The 19,636-nt window shown below is 40.9% G+C and overlaps 3 protein-coding genes and 1 pseudogene across 3 annotated transcripts; 1 reads left to right on the forward strand and 3 right to left on the reverse strand.

The window, feature by feature from the left end:
- Window positions 1-7,995: 7,995 nt before the first annotated feature.
- Window positions 7,996-8,402, forward strand: LOC131805037 (histone H4-like). Its single transcript, XM_059128266.1, has one exon. The coding sequence runs from the start codon at window positions 8,059-8,061 to the stop codon at window positions 8,368-8,370; it is 312 nt and encodes a 103-aa protein (XP_058984249.1). The 5' UTR covers window positions 7,996-8,058; the 3' UTR covers window positions 8,371-8,402.
- Window positions 8,403-9,624: 1,222 nt separating this feature from the next.
- On the reverse strand, window positions 9,625-10,258 carry LOC131805111 (histone H2A, sperm-like; annotated as a pseudogene).
- Window positions 10,259-14,942: 4,684 nt separating this feature from the next.
- On the reverse strand, window positions 14,943-15,497 carry LOC101896031 (histone H1.1-like). Its single transcript, XM_005190179.2, has one exon. The coding sequence runs from the start codon at window positions 15,495-15,497 to the stop codon at window positions 14,943-14,945; it is 555 nt and encodes a 184-aa protein (XP_005190236.2).
- Window positions 15,498-17,378: 1,881 nt separating this feature from the next.
- On the reverse strand, window positions 17,379-17,698 carry LOC131805038 (uncharacterized). Its single transcript, XM_059128267.1, has one exon. It carries the CDS (start codon window positions 17,637-17,639, stop codon window positions 17,379-17,381), a length of 261 nt encoding a protein of 86 aa, XP_058984250.1. The 5' UTR covers window positions 17,640-17,698.
- Window positions 17,699-19,636: the final 1,938 nt, after the last annotated feature.

The following is a 19,636-nucleotide window of genomic DNA, read 5'->3' on the forward strand; positions in this document are numbered from 1 at the left end:
AGAGAACATCCAATACTAACGGCAAATGTACACACACACATATAATTGTACATACTTTACTTGTGCGTTAAATGGTTGGAGAGAGCCTCAAATTTTGTATAAATACGAGCGGAATCGCCCGAAAAAAAAAGGTCATTCTGCTTTGAGCTCTTGGAGTGTGCGGACCACCAGTGCTAGTGATTAAAAAGTGAAAAAGTGAAAATAAAAAAATAAAGTGAACTTGGAGTGTTTCAAACTTTAGAGATAAAGGCTCCAAGTTATAAAGTGAAATCCCGTCGGCATTTTTAAAATTTGTGTTTTGCCGTCGGGAAATTGTCAAGTGTGTTCCGTCGGCAAATTGCAAATAATTTTGCCGTCGGCACTTGGCCCACATAAGGGTGTGTTCGGACACCATGGAGGTGCCCGATGGTAATGCCGTGCCGGGACCCTCGGTCGGTAATGCAGTACAACATGTCGGTAATGTAGTGCCGATGACCGTGGGTGTTGGTAATGCAGTACCGGTCGGTTATGCAGTACCTTATGGTAATGCAGTGCCGGTCGGTAATACAGTTCATCTCGCCGGCCGAACTGTCGATAATGCAGTTTCGGTCGGTAACACCGTCAATCTCACCGACCACAATTTTCCAACGGTCGGTAATGCAGTGCCCCCACAACTCGCCACTGCTGTACCTATGGGCAAAGCCGCGCCCCTTGTCTGTGGCGGCAATAGGAGAGACCACAGACGACTCCACCACTGATGGCGCCGTTGTTGAAAAGCAATGGAAACGCAAAAAGAAACGTGGCTCTACTGAGGGTGATTCTCCTTATGAATCACTAAAACTGGAGGCGAAAGTCAACCAGTTGGAAGCATTGTTGTCCAACATTATGGAGGACAACAAAGCCTTATCGGCCGAGTTGGCAGCCGTTAAGGCCAGGCAAGAGGAGACCGCCAGGCAGCTCAATGCTGAATTCCTGAAGGTCAACAGCTGCAAAAGAATAATTGCAGCTTATGAGAAGAAATTCTCTATAAATGCATGTGAGATTCTGGTGAACTCACATAGCAAATTGGATACTACCGCTATGGAGGTAGAACTGCCCACACTGCCAGTGGTGCAGTCTGTGTGCACACCGCCAGTGGCAAAAAACGAAGAAGAAAATAACTTATCGATGGAAGCAAGCCGTGCTCCATCACAGGCAGTCAACAAGCCCATCCTGCCTGGGAAGAAGGATGTCAAGGTCGTAGGAAAAGCGACCAAAGCAGCCAAACGGAAGGTGAAAGTGGTGCAAATAACCAACAGTACCAAAGAAGAGCCAGCAGCAGCAACCGCAGCAGCAGCAGTAGCAACCACGTCAGCAGCAGCAGCCGCCAAACCTCGAAAGGATGCTACACCAGGCAAGTCAGGTAAGTCGATACCAGCTATATCGACATTTGACGTTAATGTTAAGGGCATTATTGACGCTTTAATTAGCTTGTTGGGGCATGACAAATTTACCATTAAATTGGTAAATAGGAAAATAAGCGCCTTTCACCTAACATCATTGGAAGACCATGAGAAGGTAAAGGCTTACTTTGCTAAAGAGGTTATACACTACTATACCCATGCACCTAAAGGCCAAAAACCGTACTCCGTAATTTTGGAGGGCCTTTCGGACTCGTATGACACCAATCATGTCGAAACAGGTCTCAAAGCTTTGAACCTAAATATCGACATAAAGCGTGTCACAAAACTAGGAAGCGCTAAATTTCTGATCCATTTGGGCAAGGGATCAGATATTGAACGTATTTACAAAATACGTCGCCTTTTTACTAGTGATGTCCACTTTAGAAAGGACAAAAAGAAAGGTCTAACGCAATGTCACAATTGCCAAAGACACTTTCATGTGTCGGTTAATTGTGGCTTGCCATATTGCTGCGTAAAGTGCGCAGGAGACCATGGCCCAGGAAAGTGCAAAATTACCAAGGGCGTAAATAAACCAACTCTCGTTCCTGTGACTGACCCCATCACAGGAAAGGTTACAATGCAGCCGAACTACGTGTTCAAATGCATCAACTGTAACCGTGTTGGTCACGCCGCAAATGCGCGCGATTGTCCAACTCTCCTAAAGCTATTGGCTAAAATAGCTGAAGGTCAGGCTGCTAAAACGGCAAAAACTGCGGCTAAGGGTTTCCCTATTAACAGCGGAAAGATACAACCTTCTGTATCATTCGCCGCTGTTACTTCGGCAAAGATGCCAGCCGCCAATATGACTTTGGGCCAACAACCTAAAGCCAATACACCTTTGGGACAACAACCCAAAGCAAATATTGTTTTGGGCCAACAACCCAAAACCAATGTTGCTTTGGGACAACAACAGTCCTTAGGACAAGTAGTCAGCGGGTTTACTCTGTTTGACGAAATTTGCAACGAAATCTTTGGCAAGGATTTCTTGACGTCAGTCATGCAAGTTCGTCAGTTCTCAGAGGAACTAAAAAGTCAGGATAAGGCGAGCCAGGCTAAAGCCATGGCCTCCTTAGTAGGTATGTTAGGTATAAATGGTTAGGTCAACTACATTTATATTTGCCAACATCAACTCCGTAATATCGAGGCACAAGAGGCACTACCTCCGATTATTCCTCGATGAGCATCGGCCGGAGGTCATGATGTTGGCTGAACATAAACTATCTCAAAACCACAGATTTGAGATAGGCGGGTACGTTAGTTACTTACAATATAGGAAAGAGCATAGGGGTGGGGGCACTGCTATATTAGTAAGGGATAACGTAAAATGTAGTCGAGTACCACTTGATTTGGGTCCCATCGAGTGTACTTGTATTAAGATATCTAGGGCCGGCGGGTCACCACTGTACGCAGTGGCTATGTACTGCAGGCCATCCGATAACTTTGACATTAATAGCTTAGAACCTCTTAGGGACTTAGCTACATCTGGGGAGGTTATTATAGGGGCGGACCTTAATGCTAGACATACTAGCTGGGGGAATGTTTCAACTTGTCACAGAGGGAGGATAGTTTTAAATTTTTTAATTAGCTGTCCAGATCTAAATATTATACCCACAGATGGGTTCACAAACCTTTATTGATATTTGCTTGGCTACATCTGGTATACATATAGATGATAATGATGGGCGAGGAATTACAACCGTAGATTGTAATTCTGACCATAGAGCCCTGAAAATGACGGTTTACGGGGACGAACCGGAACGTAGACCAAGACGGACTTTCTTCGATAGACAGAGCCGAATCAGTCGATAACAGGTTAGTAAGAGAAAGCCTTGAACATGAAACAAACATGGACAGGCTAGCTCGGGCCAATTATAGGCCACCGAGCAGTTTACTAACGATGAATGAAGAGGGTCTTCTCTACAGAGAAGACCAACTCCTCTTCTATCATCGAAGGTTTGGGACGCTCGCGTTAGATAACCCCGTCTACAAGGTATCGCAGTAGCCGGTGTAGCATCCTTGTAAATAATGTAAATTAGATAATAAGTAGTTTTAATAATAGATTTAATTAGCTTTAAGAAATTAAAAATTAAAAAGTTAGGGACTCCAGTTTTTTGTACATCATTTTTTTAGGAGATCATTATAATTATAAGCATAATTATAAGTATATTTGTATTAGAATCGTATAGATAAAGGCTACAGCTTCACCGTAGCCTAAGTTAAGTATTATATAGGTAAACTTAGAAAAATAAGATTTATGTTAAGTATAGATTAAGGAAATATTGTTAGCCGTAAGGTATTCAAAAATTGTTTAATGATATGGATGAAATAAATTAAAACTGAAACTGAAACCGGAAAAAAACATTCTGCTTTGAGCTCTTGGAGTGTGCGGACATACATCGGACAGTGAAAAGTGAAAAAATAAAAGTGAACCAGTGCTAGTGAAGTGAACTTGGAAATTTGTTTCAAACTTCTTTATTAGGAAGAGATATATTCCAAGTGTCGTCGTTTTCCCGTCGGCACGAGGAAATATAAGTGTCTTGCAGTCGGCAATTTTACTACAAATTTGCCGTCTGTATAGCAGGTATGGTAATGCCGTGCCGACAGTCCCGGTCGGTAATGCAGTACCCATTGTCGGTAATGCAGTACCAATGGTCGGGAAGTATCGACCGATAATGCAGTACCATATGATAATGCAGTGTCGGTCGGTAGTGCCATGCCACCCATCCGACGGATGATCAGTAACACCGCTCCGGTCGATAATGCCGTTCCGGTCGATAATACCGTACCAAACATACGACGACCGGTCGGTAATGTAAATGTTAAGGGCGTGACGGACAATTTGATCAAATTGCTTGGTTACGACAGATTTACCATTAAATTGATAAATAGAAAAGTTAGCGCCTTTCACCTTACCTCGTTGGAAGACCACGAGAAGGTAAAGGCATTTTTCGTTAAAGAGGGTATACATTTTTATACCCACGCTCCTAAAGGCCAAACGCCGTACTCCGTAGTTTTGGAGGGCCTAGCGGACTCTTACGACACCACACATGTCGAGGCAGGGCTAAAGGCTCTGAACCTTAACCTTGACATAAAGCGTGTCACAAAATTAGGGGGGGCAAAATTCCTGATTCACCTGGGCAAGGGATCAGATATTCAGCGTATTTATAAAATACGCCGCCTCTTCACGAGCGATGTCCACATCAGAAAGGACAAGAAAAAAGGCCTGACGCAATGTCACAATTGCCAACGACACTTTCATGTGTCGGCTAACTGAGGCATGCCGTATTGCTGCGTCAAATGCGCAGGGGACCATGGCCCAGGGAATTGCATGGTTAGGTCTTCTACATTTATATTTGCCAACGTCAACTCCGTCGTATCGAGGCACAAGAGGCACTATCTCCGGTTATTCCTCGATGAGCATCGGCCGGAGGTCATGATGTTGGCTGAACATAAACTATCTCAAAACCACAGATTTGAGATAGGTGGGTATGTTAGCTACTTACAGTATAGAAGAGGAGTTAGTGGTGGGGGTACCGCTATACTAGTAAGGGATAACATAAAAAGTGAAAGAGTACCACTCGACATGGGACCCATCGAGTGTACTTGTGTTAAAATTTATAGGGCCGGCGGGTCACCACTGTACGCAGTGGCATTGTACTGCAGGCCTCAGGAAAATTTTGATATTAATAGCCTCTAAGAGACTTAGCTAATTCTGGGGAAATTATAATAGGGGCCGACCTGAATGCTAGACACACTAGCTGGGGGGATGACCAAATATGTTCAAGAGGGAGGATAGTTTTGGATTTTTTAATCAGCTGTCCTGATATAAATATAATACCAACAGATGGACCTACCAGAGTTGCTCTTGGATCACAATCCTTTATTAGCATCTGCTTAGCTTCATCTGGCATCCATGTGGATGATAATAGTGGGCTAGGAATTGCAACTTTAGATTGTAATTCTGACCATAGGGCTATAAAAATGACCGTTTACGGAAACGAACCGGAATGTAGACCAAGACGGACTTTCTTCGATTATAGAAGAATGGACGGAAGACTATTTAACAGGATATTGGCAGAAAGGCTTCCCATCTGCCAACTTCCTATAGATCGGAATGTTACTCATTCGGAAATTGATGCCTGCATCGATGCCACGAGCGAGGTTTTCCGATCCGCCATGGAGTCTGCTATTCCTAAAGTTTATTCTGGGAATAGAGGACTCCGTAGACTTTCGCCTGAAATACTAGACCTAATCAGGCAAAAGAAAGTTCTACGGAGAAGATTACATCGTACAGGAAACCCTTCAACTCTAAGGGCGGAAATTCGCAACGCCGATAGAATTATCCAAGGTGCGATTGCGGAATACGAGTCAGTTCAATGGGTGCGATACCTCAGCGAAATCCAGGTGAACGATCGTATGTACGGTAGGGTTAAGGCTGCAGCGGGTATTAGTCGCTATGCCAAAATCCCAGACCTCATCGGCAACGATGGGGTTTCGGCAGTCGTGTCTAGCCAAAAGGCTGACATGTTAGCAGACGTCGTCCAAGGACACTCTGATGCCGACGATACTTCTTCTTTCAGTAATACTGTTAGAAATGAAATATCAATGTATAATGATACGTCCCCTTTGGTGACATTTGCAGATAACCTAATTGCAGATGGATCTATAATAAGTGAGGACAATATATGGCGACAATATAAATTCCTCAAAGCACCAAATATTGGGGCAGAGTTAAAAACAAGATCAAATCGAAAATCCGCAGGGCCGGATGGAATCCCTGACATCGTGTTAAGGGGGACCGATAGCACTGCTTGGAAACATATTTCGATAATCTTTAACCATTGCATAAACTTGGGCTATTTTCCGGTTTCATGGAAAAGGGCGATAACAATACCCATCCTGAAACCTGGTAAGGACCCAACACATTGCAATAACTATAGACCAATTAGCCTACTCCCAGCTCTTGGGAAGCTTTTTGAATATTTTATACTTTCGGAGATTAAAGAAATCCTGGAAGATAAAGAAATTATACCTGACAGCCAATTTGGCTTCAGGCGAGGCCATTCAACATCACAAGCCCTCATGGTCTTAGGGGCCGTTTTGGCTAAGGCACTAAATAACCGGCAGATCACAATCGCGGTTAGTTTAGATTTTGCCAAAGCATTTGATAATATTTGGCAAAACGCCATCATATATAAAAAGAGAAGGCTAGGCTTCGATTTTAATATATGTAGACTAGTGACTAGTTTCCTAGCAAATCGTAGTTTTAGAGTTAAAGTTGATGAGAACCTTTCTTCAGAAAAGGCTGTAAATGCCGGGGTACCACAATGGTCTCTCCTTGGCCCTGTCCTTTTCAAAATTTTTACTAGTGATATCTTCATCGCTGCGGCCGGAGCACATGCGGGGAACACTAACTCACGTTTAAACGCATATTTGGAGCAGCTCTCCGAATATTTCCATACCTGGAAAATGCGCTTAAACGTAGACAAATGTGAAGCGATTACCTTCAAGGGCAAGAAAAAATACTTAGACCGCAGCGCCAGGCAGTATGAGCCAAATCTTGCGATTGGAAGGCAACAAATTCGCAATTCAGACCAGATCAAATATCTGGGCGTTATTTTGCATAGCAACTTCGAGTTTGTTAGGCACATTGACTACACTCTTAGAAAAGTCAAAATTGTATACTGGGCCTACCAGCGCGCCATAAGTACGACTGGAGGGCTGACTGTTAATGTTAGATTACTTATCTACAAACAAATAATAAGGCCTCTCATTGCATATGCCTTTCCTATTTGGTTTGGAATATCTTCCAGCCAAATGGAAAGACTCCGCGTTTGGGAAAGGCGAATTTTAAGGTCCTGTTTAGGCTTAAGGCGAACCCAGGGTGAAGATGGAACCTGGCGTATACCTCCCAACAGGATAATTTACAAATCAATCGACTTTAGCCGTATAGATAAATTTCTTATGGCTAGCGCTCTAAAGTGCCTAGACAGAGCCGCATCAGTCGATAACAGGTTAGTAAGAGAAAGCCTTGAACATGAAACAGACATGGACAGGCTAGCTCGGGCCAATTATAGGTCACCGAGCAGTTTACTAACGATGAATGAAGAGGGTCTTCTCTACAGAGAAGACCATCTCCTCTTCTATCATCGTAGGTTTGGGACGCTCGCGTTAGAAAACCCCGTCTATCAGGTATCGCAATAGCCGGTGTAGCATCCTTGTATATAGTGTAAATAGTAGATTAAGTAGGTTAAGTAGAATTAACATTAGATAATAATTAGTTTTAATTATAGATGTAATTAGATATAAGAAATTAAAATAATAAAAAGTTAGGGACTCCAGTTTTTTAAAAACATCATTTTTTTTAGGAGACCGTATAATTATAAGAGTAATTATAAGTATATTTGTAATCAAAATAGTATAGAGAAAGGCTACAGCTTCGCTGTAGCCTTAGTTAAGTATTATATAGATAAACTTAGAAAAATAAATAATATAAGGAAATATTGTTAGCCGTAAGGTATTTAAAACCGTTTAAGGATACTGATGTAATAAATTGAAACTGAAAATGAAACCGGAAAAAAACATTAGTGCTCAAACTGTTCGTGAAGTGATAAGTGAAATAAACTAAAGTGAAAAAATGACTGGTCGTGGTAAAGGTGGTAAAGGCTTGGGAAAAGGTGGCGCTAAACGTCACAGGAAAGTGCTCCGTGATAACATCCAAGGTATTACCAAGCCAGCTATTAGACGTTTGGCTCGTCGTGGCGGTGTAAAACGTATCTCTGGCCTGATTTACGAAGAAACTCGTGGTGTTCTGAAGGTGTTTTTGGAAAACGTTATTCGTGATGCTGTCACCTACACCGAACATGCTAAGCGTAAAACCGTCACCGTTATGGATGTCGTATATGCTTTGAAGAGACAAGGCCGTACCTTGTACGGTTTCGGCGGTTAAACAAACTCTTGACGCAATTTGGAGAAATCTTTTTTACAACAAAACAATCGGTCCTTTTCAGGACCACAAAATATATCAAAAAAGAGATACTTTCTTGTTGAAAACTATTTTTTTTTAATTAAAATAAATAAAAAATAAACACTTACCTTAGAAATATAGGAATTTTATGTCAAAATTTCTAATATTTTTCTTCTTCAGCTTTCTCGTACTTTTTTCTCACAATTCGTGAAAAATGTCTAAAAATCAAATAAAGAAAAAATATAAATACTTACTCCTTTCAATTTTCTCCAGAATATTTTCACCGAAAACCTTGTTTTACCGATGTCTCGTATTTTATTCCCGATCATAAACATGCCGTCGGCAACTCACATCGCTAAACACATTCAGTTGTTCTTCTTCTTCCTTTTCGTATAATATGAGTATAACATAGCGTCGCTTTATGTATGTATTGGTGCTGTTTAGTCAATATTACTAAAGAACAACCAAGCTATGGTAGCAAAGGAATTTCATTTGGACTTTTTTAAACATTGTTGAATGTTTTCTCAAAATTTAATTTGAAATTGTTGAATATTTTTATTAAATAGATCGTTGATTCATATTATCTTCAAAAATTTCATTTCAAATTTGTGAATGATTCACTAATAATTTCCTTTAAAATTGTATCGAAAATTAATATCACTGAATTTTATTTAAAAATTCTTCATTAAATGGATTTTATTTTATTTATGTTAAATTTTCCAGTTTAATTTTCAATTAATTTCTATTTAATTTTTCATTAGATTTCTTTTTTTTTCATTGTAATTATTTTCATTAATTTTCATTTCATTATGTTACTTTTATTCTATTTTTTGTGTTTAAAATTTTTCATAGCACCACAATGCGGTTTTATTTTCATGTATGCGTCGATTTATTTCCACCAAAACACTACCTTGCCGCCAAAATTCCCTTGCATTCCCCAAGAATGCGCCGGGGTACGATTTTTTCACATAAAATTACTACAAAGCCACCACCAACTGCCACATGCATCTTCTTCATGCTATACATACTCATTTGGTGACGCCACGATCTCTCCTCTCTCGCGCTCTATTCCTGAAATCATAAGAGACAACAACAACGACAACACAAATATGCAACTGACAACGAAAAACAGTTATTCTGCCAACGGCTCATAGAAAATTACTGAGAATTTTATTTTTTCATACAAATGTAGCTTGACGCAATTTTCTTTCTCTTTTCAAATATTTTTTGTCGTCCTGAAAAGGACGGATTGGTTGATTTTTCTATGGAATTATACGATGGTCTGTATTCTTTTTCTTCTTCATTTCATAATACCTTCTTTCGAGATAATTTAGGCTTTCTTTTCGGTCTTCTTGGGCAAGAGAACAGCTTGGATGTTTGGCAATACACCACCTTGGGCAATGGTAACGCCAGACAGCAATTTGTTAAATTCTTCGTCGTTACGGATGGCCAATTGCAAGTGATACGAGTCTTCTTGTTGTCACGGGCAGCATTGCCAGCCAATTCCAAGACTTCAGCAGCCAAATATTCCATGACAGCGGCTAAATAGACGGGAGCACCGGCACCAACACGCTCAGCATAGTTGTCTTTGTGCAACAGACGATGGATACGACCGACGGGGAATTGAAGACCAGCACAACTGCGGAATGCCCCCCAACTGTGAAAAGTGCAGCGAAGGACATCCGACCCACCTGTGTCCCACGTTTGGAGAGGACAAGGAGACGGACGCAGTACCCAAATGCGTCAACTGCAAAGTGGAAGGCCATTCTGCAGGTTCCCCTTCCTGCCCGAAACGGAAGGCAATTTTGGCCACTCGGACCCAGAGGAAGCTGGAAGCCGAGTCCAAACAAAAAGCCAGGTCTGGCCGCATCGCTGATGAGAAGGCCAAGCTGACTTATGCTGGTGTTGCGGGAGGAAAATCTGGACAGCCCCAGAAACCCACCCGGCCATCTACCACCCCCAAATCTCCTGCTGCCGCCGCTCGCCCATCCGGACCCACCCAAGACATTGGAGGACTGATGAGCAGCATGCCCAAGGACTTCGGAGACCTATCGACATTAGCCAAGGTTAGGTCGTTCGGTCCCAGTTTTAGGCGTATCCGCGAAGAAAGGGGAGACGCGGAAGCTTAGTGGGCCCTAATGGTCCATATAGCCTTAGAATAGGTATGTTGAAGTGCGTTTTTCTAAGCGTCAGCTCCATAGTTTCTAAAACTAGGAGGCACTTCTTGCGGAATTTTGTCCTAGAGCATCAGCCGGACATTATTCTGCTGGCAGAAACTTGGCTCTCTCCCAGCCAAAAGTTTTACTGCCAAGGATTTAAAATCTATAGGCAGGATAGACTGACAGGCCCAAGAGGGGGCACTGCAGTCTTAGTAAAAGATAGGTTTCGCTCAGAAAAAATCCCCATTTCCTCAGGAGATATAGAATCTTGTGTCGCTAGGGTTTGGAGGGAAGATGGGTCCTCCATAGCCTTCGCTTCTGTTTACCAGCGCCCTGTTGGTCCCTTCCAAATTTTGGATCTGGACCCCATACTCGCTTTACGCGACAGTGGCGACCTTGTAGTTGGTGGAGACCTGAACGCGAAACATCCCTTATGGGGTGGTGCAGAGGTCGACACCAGGGGAAGAGCAATCTCTGCCTTCCTCCTCGATTGTCCGGATGTAGCAGCCATTCCATCTGATAGGCCCACTAGGCCCAATGGAACGGCAGGGTCGTATATCGACTTCTTCCTGCATACGCCAGGCGTAGCACTGACAGCGGGTAGATCGACCTCAACGACCCACTACTTTGAATCCGACCATAGGGCGATTCTCATAGAAATAGAGTCAGGCTCCTTACAAAATGGAGAAGTCAGGTCGTTTCACAACTTCGACCGGATGAATATCCGTCGATATAGGCAGCGCTTGCGCAGCGGCTTGGAGGAGGTAACTCTGCCAGCCGACCGCAACGTATCCATTTCGGATATTGATAGCTGCATTGAGGATTTAGGCTCCGCCTTCCGAGATGCCATAGACGCTTCAGTGCCCAAATATAGGGCAAGAACTTCTATCCTGGGCAATCTCCCTCCTAGGATCGCAAGCTTTATTAGGGAACGTAGACTGTCGAGTGTTGCGTAGATCTGGTGATCCTGAGCAACGACTAGTCCTCACGGCCGATATCCGCAACCTCGACCAGATTATAGAAGCCAATATTCGCCTATTCGAAAACGAAAGGTATAAAGGCTTTCTCGAGGGAATTAGGGTCAATTCCAAGACCTATGGCAAGGTCAAGCGAATGACTGGCCTTGCCTCTCGAGATCCAGTCAGTCCCCTTGTAGACTCCTCTGGTGTTAGGATCAGATCGGATGAACTTAGGGCAGAGATGTTGGCGGACCAGGTGCAGGGAACGCTTCGACATGAGGGAGCTTCGATCGACGATCCTTTTCAGCGTCAAGTCAACTTGGCGGTGGAAGGGATTAGAGACCATTCTCCTATTGTGTCGTTTAGCAGTTCATTCACTGCTAATGGCTCCTCTGTGGACAACTTCTCTCTTTGGGAAGACGGCGGGTTTGTCTATCCCAGGAAGGTTGGTTTCGCGCTTTCACGCCAACCAGCCCGTAAAGCCTGCGGTATGGACAAATTCCCGATGTAGCTTTGAAAAGGGCAGGAAATGTAATTCTGTCCTTTTTGACAATTCTCTTTAATCATTGTCTGAATTTAGGGTACTTTCCTACGGCTTGGAAGGAGGCCAAGATGGTTCCCATTCTGAAACGGGGTTCTGATCCCTCTCAGTGTTGCAACTACAGGCCTATTTCCCTTCTATCGCCGTTTGGAATCTGGCAAAGATTAGAAGAACCGCAGAAGATAGGAGAATTCTGCGGGATTGTCAGTTCGGTTTTAGGTCTGGTCTCTCTACGACCCATGCCTTAACGGCTTTCAGCAACTTTGTTGGAAAAGGTTTCGACAGGAAGTACGGAACTATAGCCGTCTCCTTAGATATTGCCAGGGCTTTTGACTCTGTCTGGCACGACGGAATTTTGTATAAATTCCAGTCGTTTGGCTTTGACAGCCAGTCCTGTAAAATGGTCGCTAGCTTCCTTAGGGATCGATTCTTCAGGATTAAGGTGGGTGAGCGACTCTCTAGTCGCCGCCCTGTGTTGGCAGGGGTTCCTCAAGGTTCCCTTCTTGGCCCGATGTTGTACAACATCTTTTCCTCTGACATCCCGGCTCCCCCCTCTGGTGGTCTTCTCCTGACCTATGCCGATGATGTCTTATTAGCCTTTTCCGGTCCGCTTGCTACGTCGGTCAATAGGCGCGTTAACGAGTACCTAGATGCCCTCCATCGGTACTTCGTTACATGGCGCCTAAAGTTGAATGTAGGGAAATATTGTGCTACGGCCTTCCTCGGTCGGCCAGGCATAGTTTACCCTAATTTTAGGAGGTTTCAGCCGGTTCTGAAAATAGGTTCGGAGCAGGTTCCTGTTTCAGACAAGATGAAATACTTAGGGGTAGTATTTCATGAGAGGTTCGACTTGGCTAGGGCTAAGGGTCTATATTTCGGATATAGTCGAATCTTAGGTATGAGGGGTGGTCTTTCCCACGATGTTAGGCTTCTGATCTACCGGCAGGTGATCAGACCTATCGTCGCCTACGCCTTCCCCGTCTGGTTTGACATTTCGTCTCACCAGATGGAAAGGCTGGGCCCCATCCTTAGGGCAGATGGCTCCTATAGACCCTATTCCTGTAGGGCGATCTACGATAGGGCGAAAATAGACAGGATAAATGTCTTCATGATGAAGACTGGACTAGCATTTTTAGACAAATGCCAGTTTTTAGATAATAGCATCGTTGAGGGAATGATTAGGTGCTTTGAGGATGCGGACCAGCTTCGAGCTCGGAAGCATTTGCCTCCTGCGGCCCTTGCCAGGCTGAACGAGCTGGGCCTGCTCTTTGGGGATGAGGGTCTTCTATTCTTTCATAGGAGATTTTTAGACCCGGTTTGGAGTAAACTGGTGTATAACACTGCCCAGCTCACTTAAGTTAGATTAAGTTAGTTTAATTAGTTATAAGCGTATTGTAAATATTTAATTTTAATTTTTATTATCTAGTTCGTAAGTTTCCCTCAGCCCTTTTTTTGTATGATTCTACTTTTCGGGGCATAATTTAAGTAGTAGCCTTAAGGCTTAATGTAGCAAGTTGTGTACACAAACATGTTGTGGCACTTTTAGTTAATGTAAAGTAGGCGTTGTACAAATGCATGTTTATTTATCGTATAGCTAAGTTTAAGCCATTTTACCTATGTTAGTAGTAAGTTTTTGAATTAATAAAACGGTCATAGGCTAAAACTGAAACTGAAACCGTTTTGGTTATCATTTGTGAACAGTGTTAAAAGTGTTTGTGTGATTCAAAAAAAAAATAATAAGTGAAAATGCCTCCTAAAACCAGTGGTAAAGGACCGGTATCTCCTCCAAGGCCATGAGCATGATGAACAGTTTCGTCAACGATATCTTCGAACGTATTGCCGCCGAAGCCTCTCGTTTGGCCCACTACAACAAGCGCTCGACCATCACCAGTCGGGAAATCCAGACCGCCGTCCGTCTATTGTTGCCCGGTGAATTGGCTAAGCACGCCGTCAGTGAAGGTACCAAGGCTGTTACTAAATACACCAGCTCCAAGTAAATGTCTTGATATTTTTCATTTTGCGTCGAAATACTACCTTAAAAGGCCCTTTTCAGGGCCACAAAAAACATTTCAAAAGAGATCATATTTTGTTGAAGCTACAATTTATCATTATTTAGTAATAAACGAATAAAATTCCATAACAAATATATTTTTCTCTATACAATGATTTTTTCCATGCATTTAGCTAACTCGCATATGTACCTCTGTTTAGCCTTTGCATGTTTGCTTGGGTTCTATGCTTGCTTGTGCGATATGCTATAACAGCCATCTTCGTCGTATATGTGTGCGTGTGTTAGTGGTGATTTGCCTTGCCGTCGTTGATCAACATCGAATGGGCATCCTGTATGTGTGAGCATTTTGTTACAGCACAACGGCAAAGCAACGAAATATAAGGCTGAGGCAGAAATTTTCAAAGGAAAAAATATATTGATGGTAAATGTAAATATTTTGCCAAAATGTCATTTTTAGATGAAATTTGTGAAATTAAACAGAGAATACGAAAATATCAAAATTTTTAAAATTAAGTAGAAATTATAAAAATGACCAAATTATGGGGATTTTCGAGAATTATGACCTGTGGGTAATTAGGAAAAATTTTAAATATTTTATTATCTTTTATGACCTGGGTTAAAAAATAATCCAGTGGCGTCCACCATTATATTGGCTCAATAAAATTACCTAATAAGAACAGTAATTAGCGAAAGTAATTTTTTTCCCAAAATTAAACACGTGTACAAATTTACTTATTTATTTAGGTAACAAATATATACGACAACTGTTGAAAATAAATATTTTTCTCTTTTTTAATTTAATTTGTAGCCCTGAAAAGGGCTGTTAGATAGCATGTTTTCGAATATCGAAAATATTGTGGAAAAAGTAATCTTTCTGGGAAAAATTACTTCTTGGCGGCGGCTTTCTTAGTAGCTGGCTTCTTTGCTGCTGCGGCCTTTTTGGGCTTAGCAGCTGCAGTTTTTGCCTTGGGTGCCTTTGGTTTAGTGGCAGATGCTTTGGCGGCGGTCTTTGCTGGTTTAACTTTAACTGTACCGGTTTTCTTGGCAGCCTTTGCATTTGTTTTGTCGGCCTTCTTCTTTTCAGCGGTCTTCTTGGCGGCAGAGGGTTTTTTGGCAGCTGCCTTCTTCTCACCAGCGGCATTTTTAGGGGCGGCAGCCTTCTTCTTTTTGTCACCAGCGGCTGGGGCCTTCTTCTTCTTTTCGGCAGTCTTGGCTTTGGGTTTCTTGGAGGCCGAAGCAGACAATTTGAATGAACCAGAAGCACCCTTACCTTTAGTTTGGATCAATTTTCCACTGGCAACGGCACCTTTCAAGTACTTCTTGATGAAGGGGGCCAATTTTTGGGCATCTACTTTGTAGGTGCTGGCCAAGTATTTCTTGATGGCGGGCAATGATGAACCTCCACGTTCCTTCAGGGTCTTGATGGCGGCATCAACCATTTGCCGGGTTGGAGGGTGGGTAGGGGCAGCTGATGGCTTCTTTGCTTTGGCAGCGGCTTTTTTTGGTGCATTTTTTCTCAACAGCGGCAACTGGGGAGGCGGTGGCTTCAACAACGGCGGCGTCAGGCATGGTTATTCACTGTTTGGTTTATATTTCACTGTTAACACAAATACACTCACAAATTTATGTGTACTATTATTTTTGTTAGCAGCGAGCTAAAGTGTAGGTACATCGAAAAGATGAGATGTGCATAGTAGTCAATTGGTAAATTTTTGGAAAGATTGTGTGGAAGCGTGTTTAATTTTTTACAAAAGTTTTCGGAGAAATTAAATTTTCCTGAAGAAGCTTTGATAATTTTCACTAAAAATGTTTTATACCTTTGGCTATGTTTTAAAGAAAGTTTGGTGTAATTATCACTTGCCGTTTGTGAATTATAAACGTTTAACTTGGCAAATTATAAAAATGTAATCACAAATTTCCAACTAAAATTTAAAAAAATCGAATTTTTCATGAAAATTTAATTGAAAATTCTTTTTGAAAATGTAGCCTGATATGTTTACTTTACGATCAAAGAAAAATATCGATGAAATTTCATATTTTACTATGTGAAAAAATTGAAATTATTATGTGGTCTATGACAGCAGAAATCCTCTTGTTGGCATAATTTCAATGAAGAAAAGTTTTTCTTGAAATAAATTTGAAAGCTCAAATCTTAATAAGTTTTATAAAAATTTCTTAAAAAACATTTCAGAATTTGTATATTTACATCAAAATATAACATTATTCACAAAAAGTCATAATTTACGGGGAAAAGTTACAAAATCCCCAGAATACTTCATACTACCAATGTACAGGCATTCAGTGACAAACGGTTATGTATTTTCATTTTGCAATATTTTTAATGAAATTTAACATAATTTGTTCTAAAATTGTTTAAAAATAGTATTAGAAGCCATTTTCTACGTTATTTTGTCAAATTTTTGTTAATTTTATGAAAAAATATTCCCAAAAAGAAATTCCTCTTTACAGGCAAATATCACCTAGTACACTTGGAAATGTCATGAAATTAATTGCGTTTTACAAAATTGTTTTTCGATCAACTTTGAGGGCAGATATTATTGGCATTTCTTTTTATAATACTTTAAATTATATTTTACATCAAAATTCTCAACAAATCAATTATTTTCTTCTTCGATTTTTGAAAATAATAAATTATGACCAATTTCTCTAAATACATCGGACAAAAATAATTGTGTGATTCCATACGGAGAAAATTCATAAACAAATCTCTTAAAATGCTTTTAAAACATTTAAAAATTTTGCTGAAAAGGAATAAAACATATTTCATACATCATTCCTGAAAAAAAATTAAATAGGAGGGGCAAAAATTTAGCTGGAAATTTTTAAAATTCACATGAAATAATTCGTATAAATTAAAGGCAGAGAATTTTTTCCCACTAAATTGAATAGTCCACAACAGAAAAAAAATGATCTAAGGGGCATAAAATAAAACAAAATGGACAAAGAAATCCCGTTAGAAAAATATATGTGGTGGTTGTTTTTATGAGTCATAAAATTTTTTTCGAAGAGGGAGTACAAAAATGATAATAATTTTGCAAATTAAAGGAAAATATCAAAATGGATAATTCAAAAAATTCAAATAAAATTAAAAAAAATAAATAAAATATTCGATCAAAATAAAATAAAAAAATAAAGTGACGAAAAATAATCAAGGAAAAAAAACCAACATCAAAAAAATACTTCTTTATTTTAAAAATTTTCAAAAATAATCAAAGCCCTAAATTCTTTTTATTTATTTCAAAAAAATACTAAAAATTGTAGATTGAGTAAAAAAATATCTCTTTTTTAACGTCAAGAATTTAAGCACGTTCTCCACGAATAGGTCTGGCCAATTGGATATCCTTAGGCATGATGGCGACACGCTTAGCATGGATGGCGCACAAGTTAGTATCTTCGAAAAGACCAACCAAGTAGGCTTCGGTGTAGGCAGGACGGAAACGATGAGGCTTCTTAACACCGCCGGTGGCTGGGGCACTCTTACGGGCAGCTTTGGTGGCTAGTTGTTTAAGGGGAGCCTTTCCACCGGTCGATTTACGGGCAGTTTGCTTAGTACGAGCCATTTTTCACTTCATTAGAGATATGCACACAAACACTGTTAACACTGTAATAACGTTGCCATCGCATTTTTTCGCTTTTAACATAGCCATTTTTTATTGAGAGAAACTTAAAGATAAACAGAATGACTTACTGATAAAGTACTATAACTAAACATGTGGCTTTGCGCTAACTTCTTAAAAATAAGTATTATTAGTTTATGCTGCGGATTACCGCGAGCGAAAAACTTAATAGAACATTTAATTCAATAATTTGAATGATGCATTTTTAAGCCTCCAAAAAAAAAAAAATAAATAAAAAGGGCAAAGTATATATATATATATATATATATATGTATCTTAAAACTAGAGATTACTACTAAGAACTAAAACTAAACTAAAACAAAACTTAACCTACTATTTACAAATATGTACAATACGGTAAACAATCACTGCGTGGTGATGTAGACAGTGTTGTTGATGTCCATGGTGCTGTACCTTCTGTGGTAAAAGACGAGTTTTCCCTCATTATTAAAGAGGAGATCTTCGTCCCCTAGTTTAGAAAGCGCAACAGGTGGCAGATGTTTCCTTGTTCTTAAGGAACTTGAGTCGAATTGGTATTGCAGGGATCCTGTGACCAGTTCATTTGGCACATTCTGTGCTGTCTCCAGGAAATTTAATGCACCTCTTACGAGAAAACGATCAATTCTTTCAATATTTGCTGTATCGTACGTTACCCTACATGAAGGCGATCTGACTGATCCATCGCTCCTGCACGTGGTTCTTAGTCCCAGGCAATAGGTTAAGATGGATCTTTCCCATCTTCTCAATCTGTCCATCTGATTGGAAGATATCAGAAACCACACAGGGAATGCATAAGAAATAATTGGACGAATTATTTGCTTGTAAATCAAGAGTTTTACCTGAGTTGATAGACCACCGCTATGGCGTAATATGCCATGATAGCCAAAATAAATTTTTTTAGCCCTTTCTAAGATAAAATCTACATGCCTAATAAATTCTAATTTTTCATCGAACATTACACCCAGGTACTTTAACCTGTCACACACAGGTATGGTTCCTCCTGCTATTGTTAGGACTGGTTTAAAGGATCTAAAGTTAGGATACACTACTCTAGACTTTCCTTTAAAAACGACGGCTGTACATTTGCCCACATTCAGCTTGAGGCCCCACTTAGAGAAGTATCTATGTAGTTCCTCAAGATGCATGTTAATTCGGGATGTAAGTGTACTAGCCCTCGGCCCAGACATTGCCAAGATGACGTCATCGGCATATAGGAGTTGCAAACCGCCTGTGGGGGGTTCAGGCATATCACTGACAAAAATATTATAAAGGATCGGGCCCAAAAGGGAACCCTGGGGTACTCCTGCCAGGACAGTTCTCTCGTTTGAGAGACTTTCCCCTACCTTGACCCTAAAGATTCTATCCCTTAGAAAGCTGGCTATCAATCTACATGTTTGGTGGTCAAACCCTAATTGTTTCATCTTGTAGAGAATGCCGTTGTGCCAAACGGAGTCAAACGCTTTGGCAAAATCGAGTCCTATGGCAATGGTTCCATGTCTCTGATCAAGCCTTTTAACAACAAAAGAAGCAAATACCGTCAGAGCATGTGAGGTCGAGTGGCCTATACGAAAGCCAAATTGGCTATTTTTAAGGATCCTTTTGTCTTCAACAATGGTTCTAATCCTTTTCAATATGAATGACTCATAGAGCTTTCCAAAGGCAGATAGCAATGAAATGGGTCTATAGCTTCCACATCTATTCAGAGGGGATCCCTTCTTATGAATTGGGACTATCATAGCTCTTTTCCAGGCCTTCGGGAAGTAGCCTAGATTTAAGCAGTGGTTAAAAAGTATAGATAGAAATACAAAAATGACATTACCAGCTTTTTTCAAAGCGATGTCTGGGATTCTGTCTAGTCCACATGACTTTTTTGCCGGTCTACATGCAAGAGCATTTTGTATTCCGCTTGGGCTTATGAAGCCGGCTTCCTCCCAATTGGA

The sequence above is a fragment of the Musca domestica genome, unplaced genomic scaffold (assembly GCF_030504385.1).
Source record: "Musca domestica strain aabys unplaced genomic scaffold, Musca_domestica.polishedcontigs.V.1.1 5, whole genome shotgun sequence".
Taxonomy (NCBI): Eukaryota; Metazoa; Arthropoda; class Insecta; order Diptera; family Muscidae; genus Musca; species Musca domestica.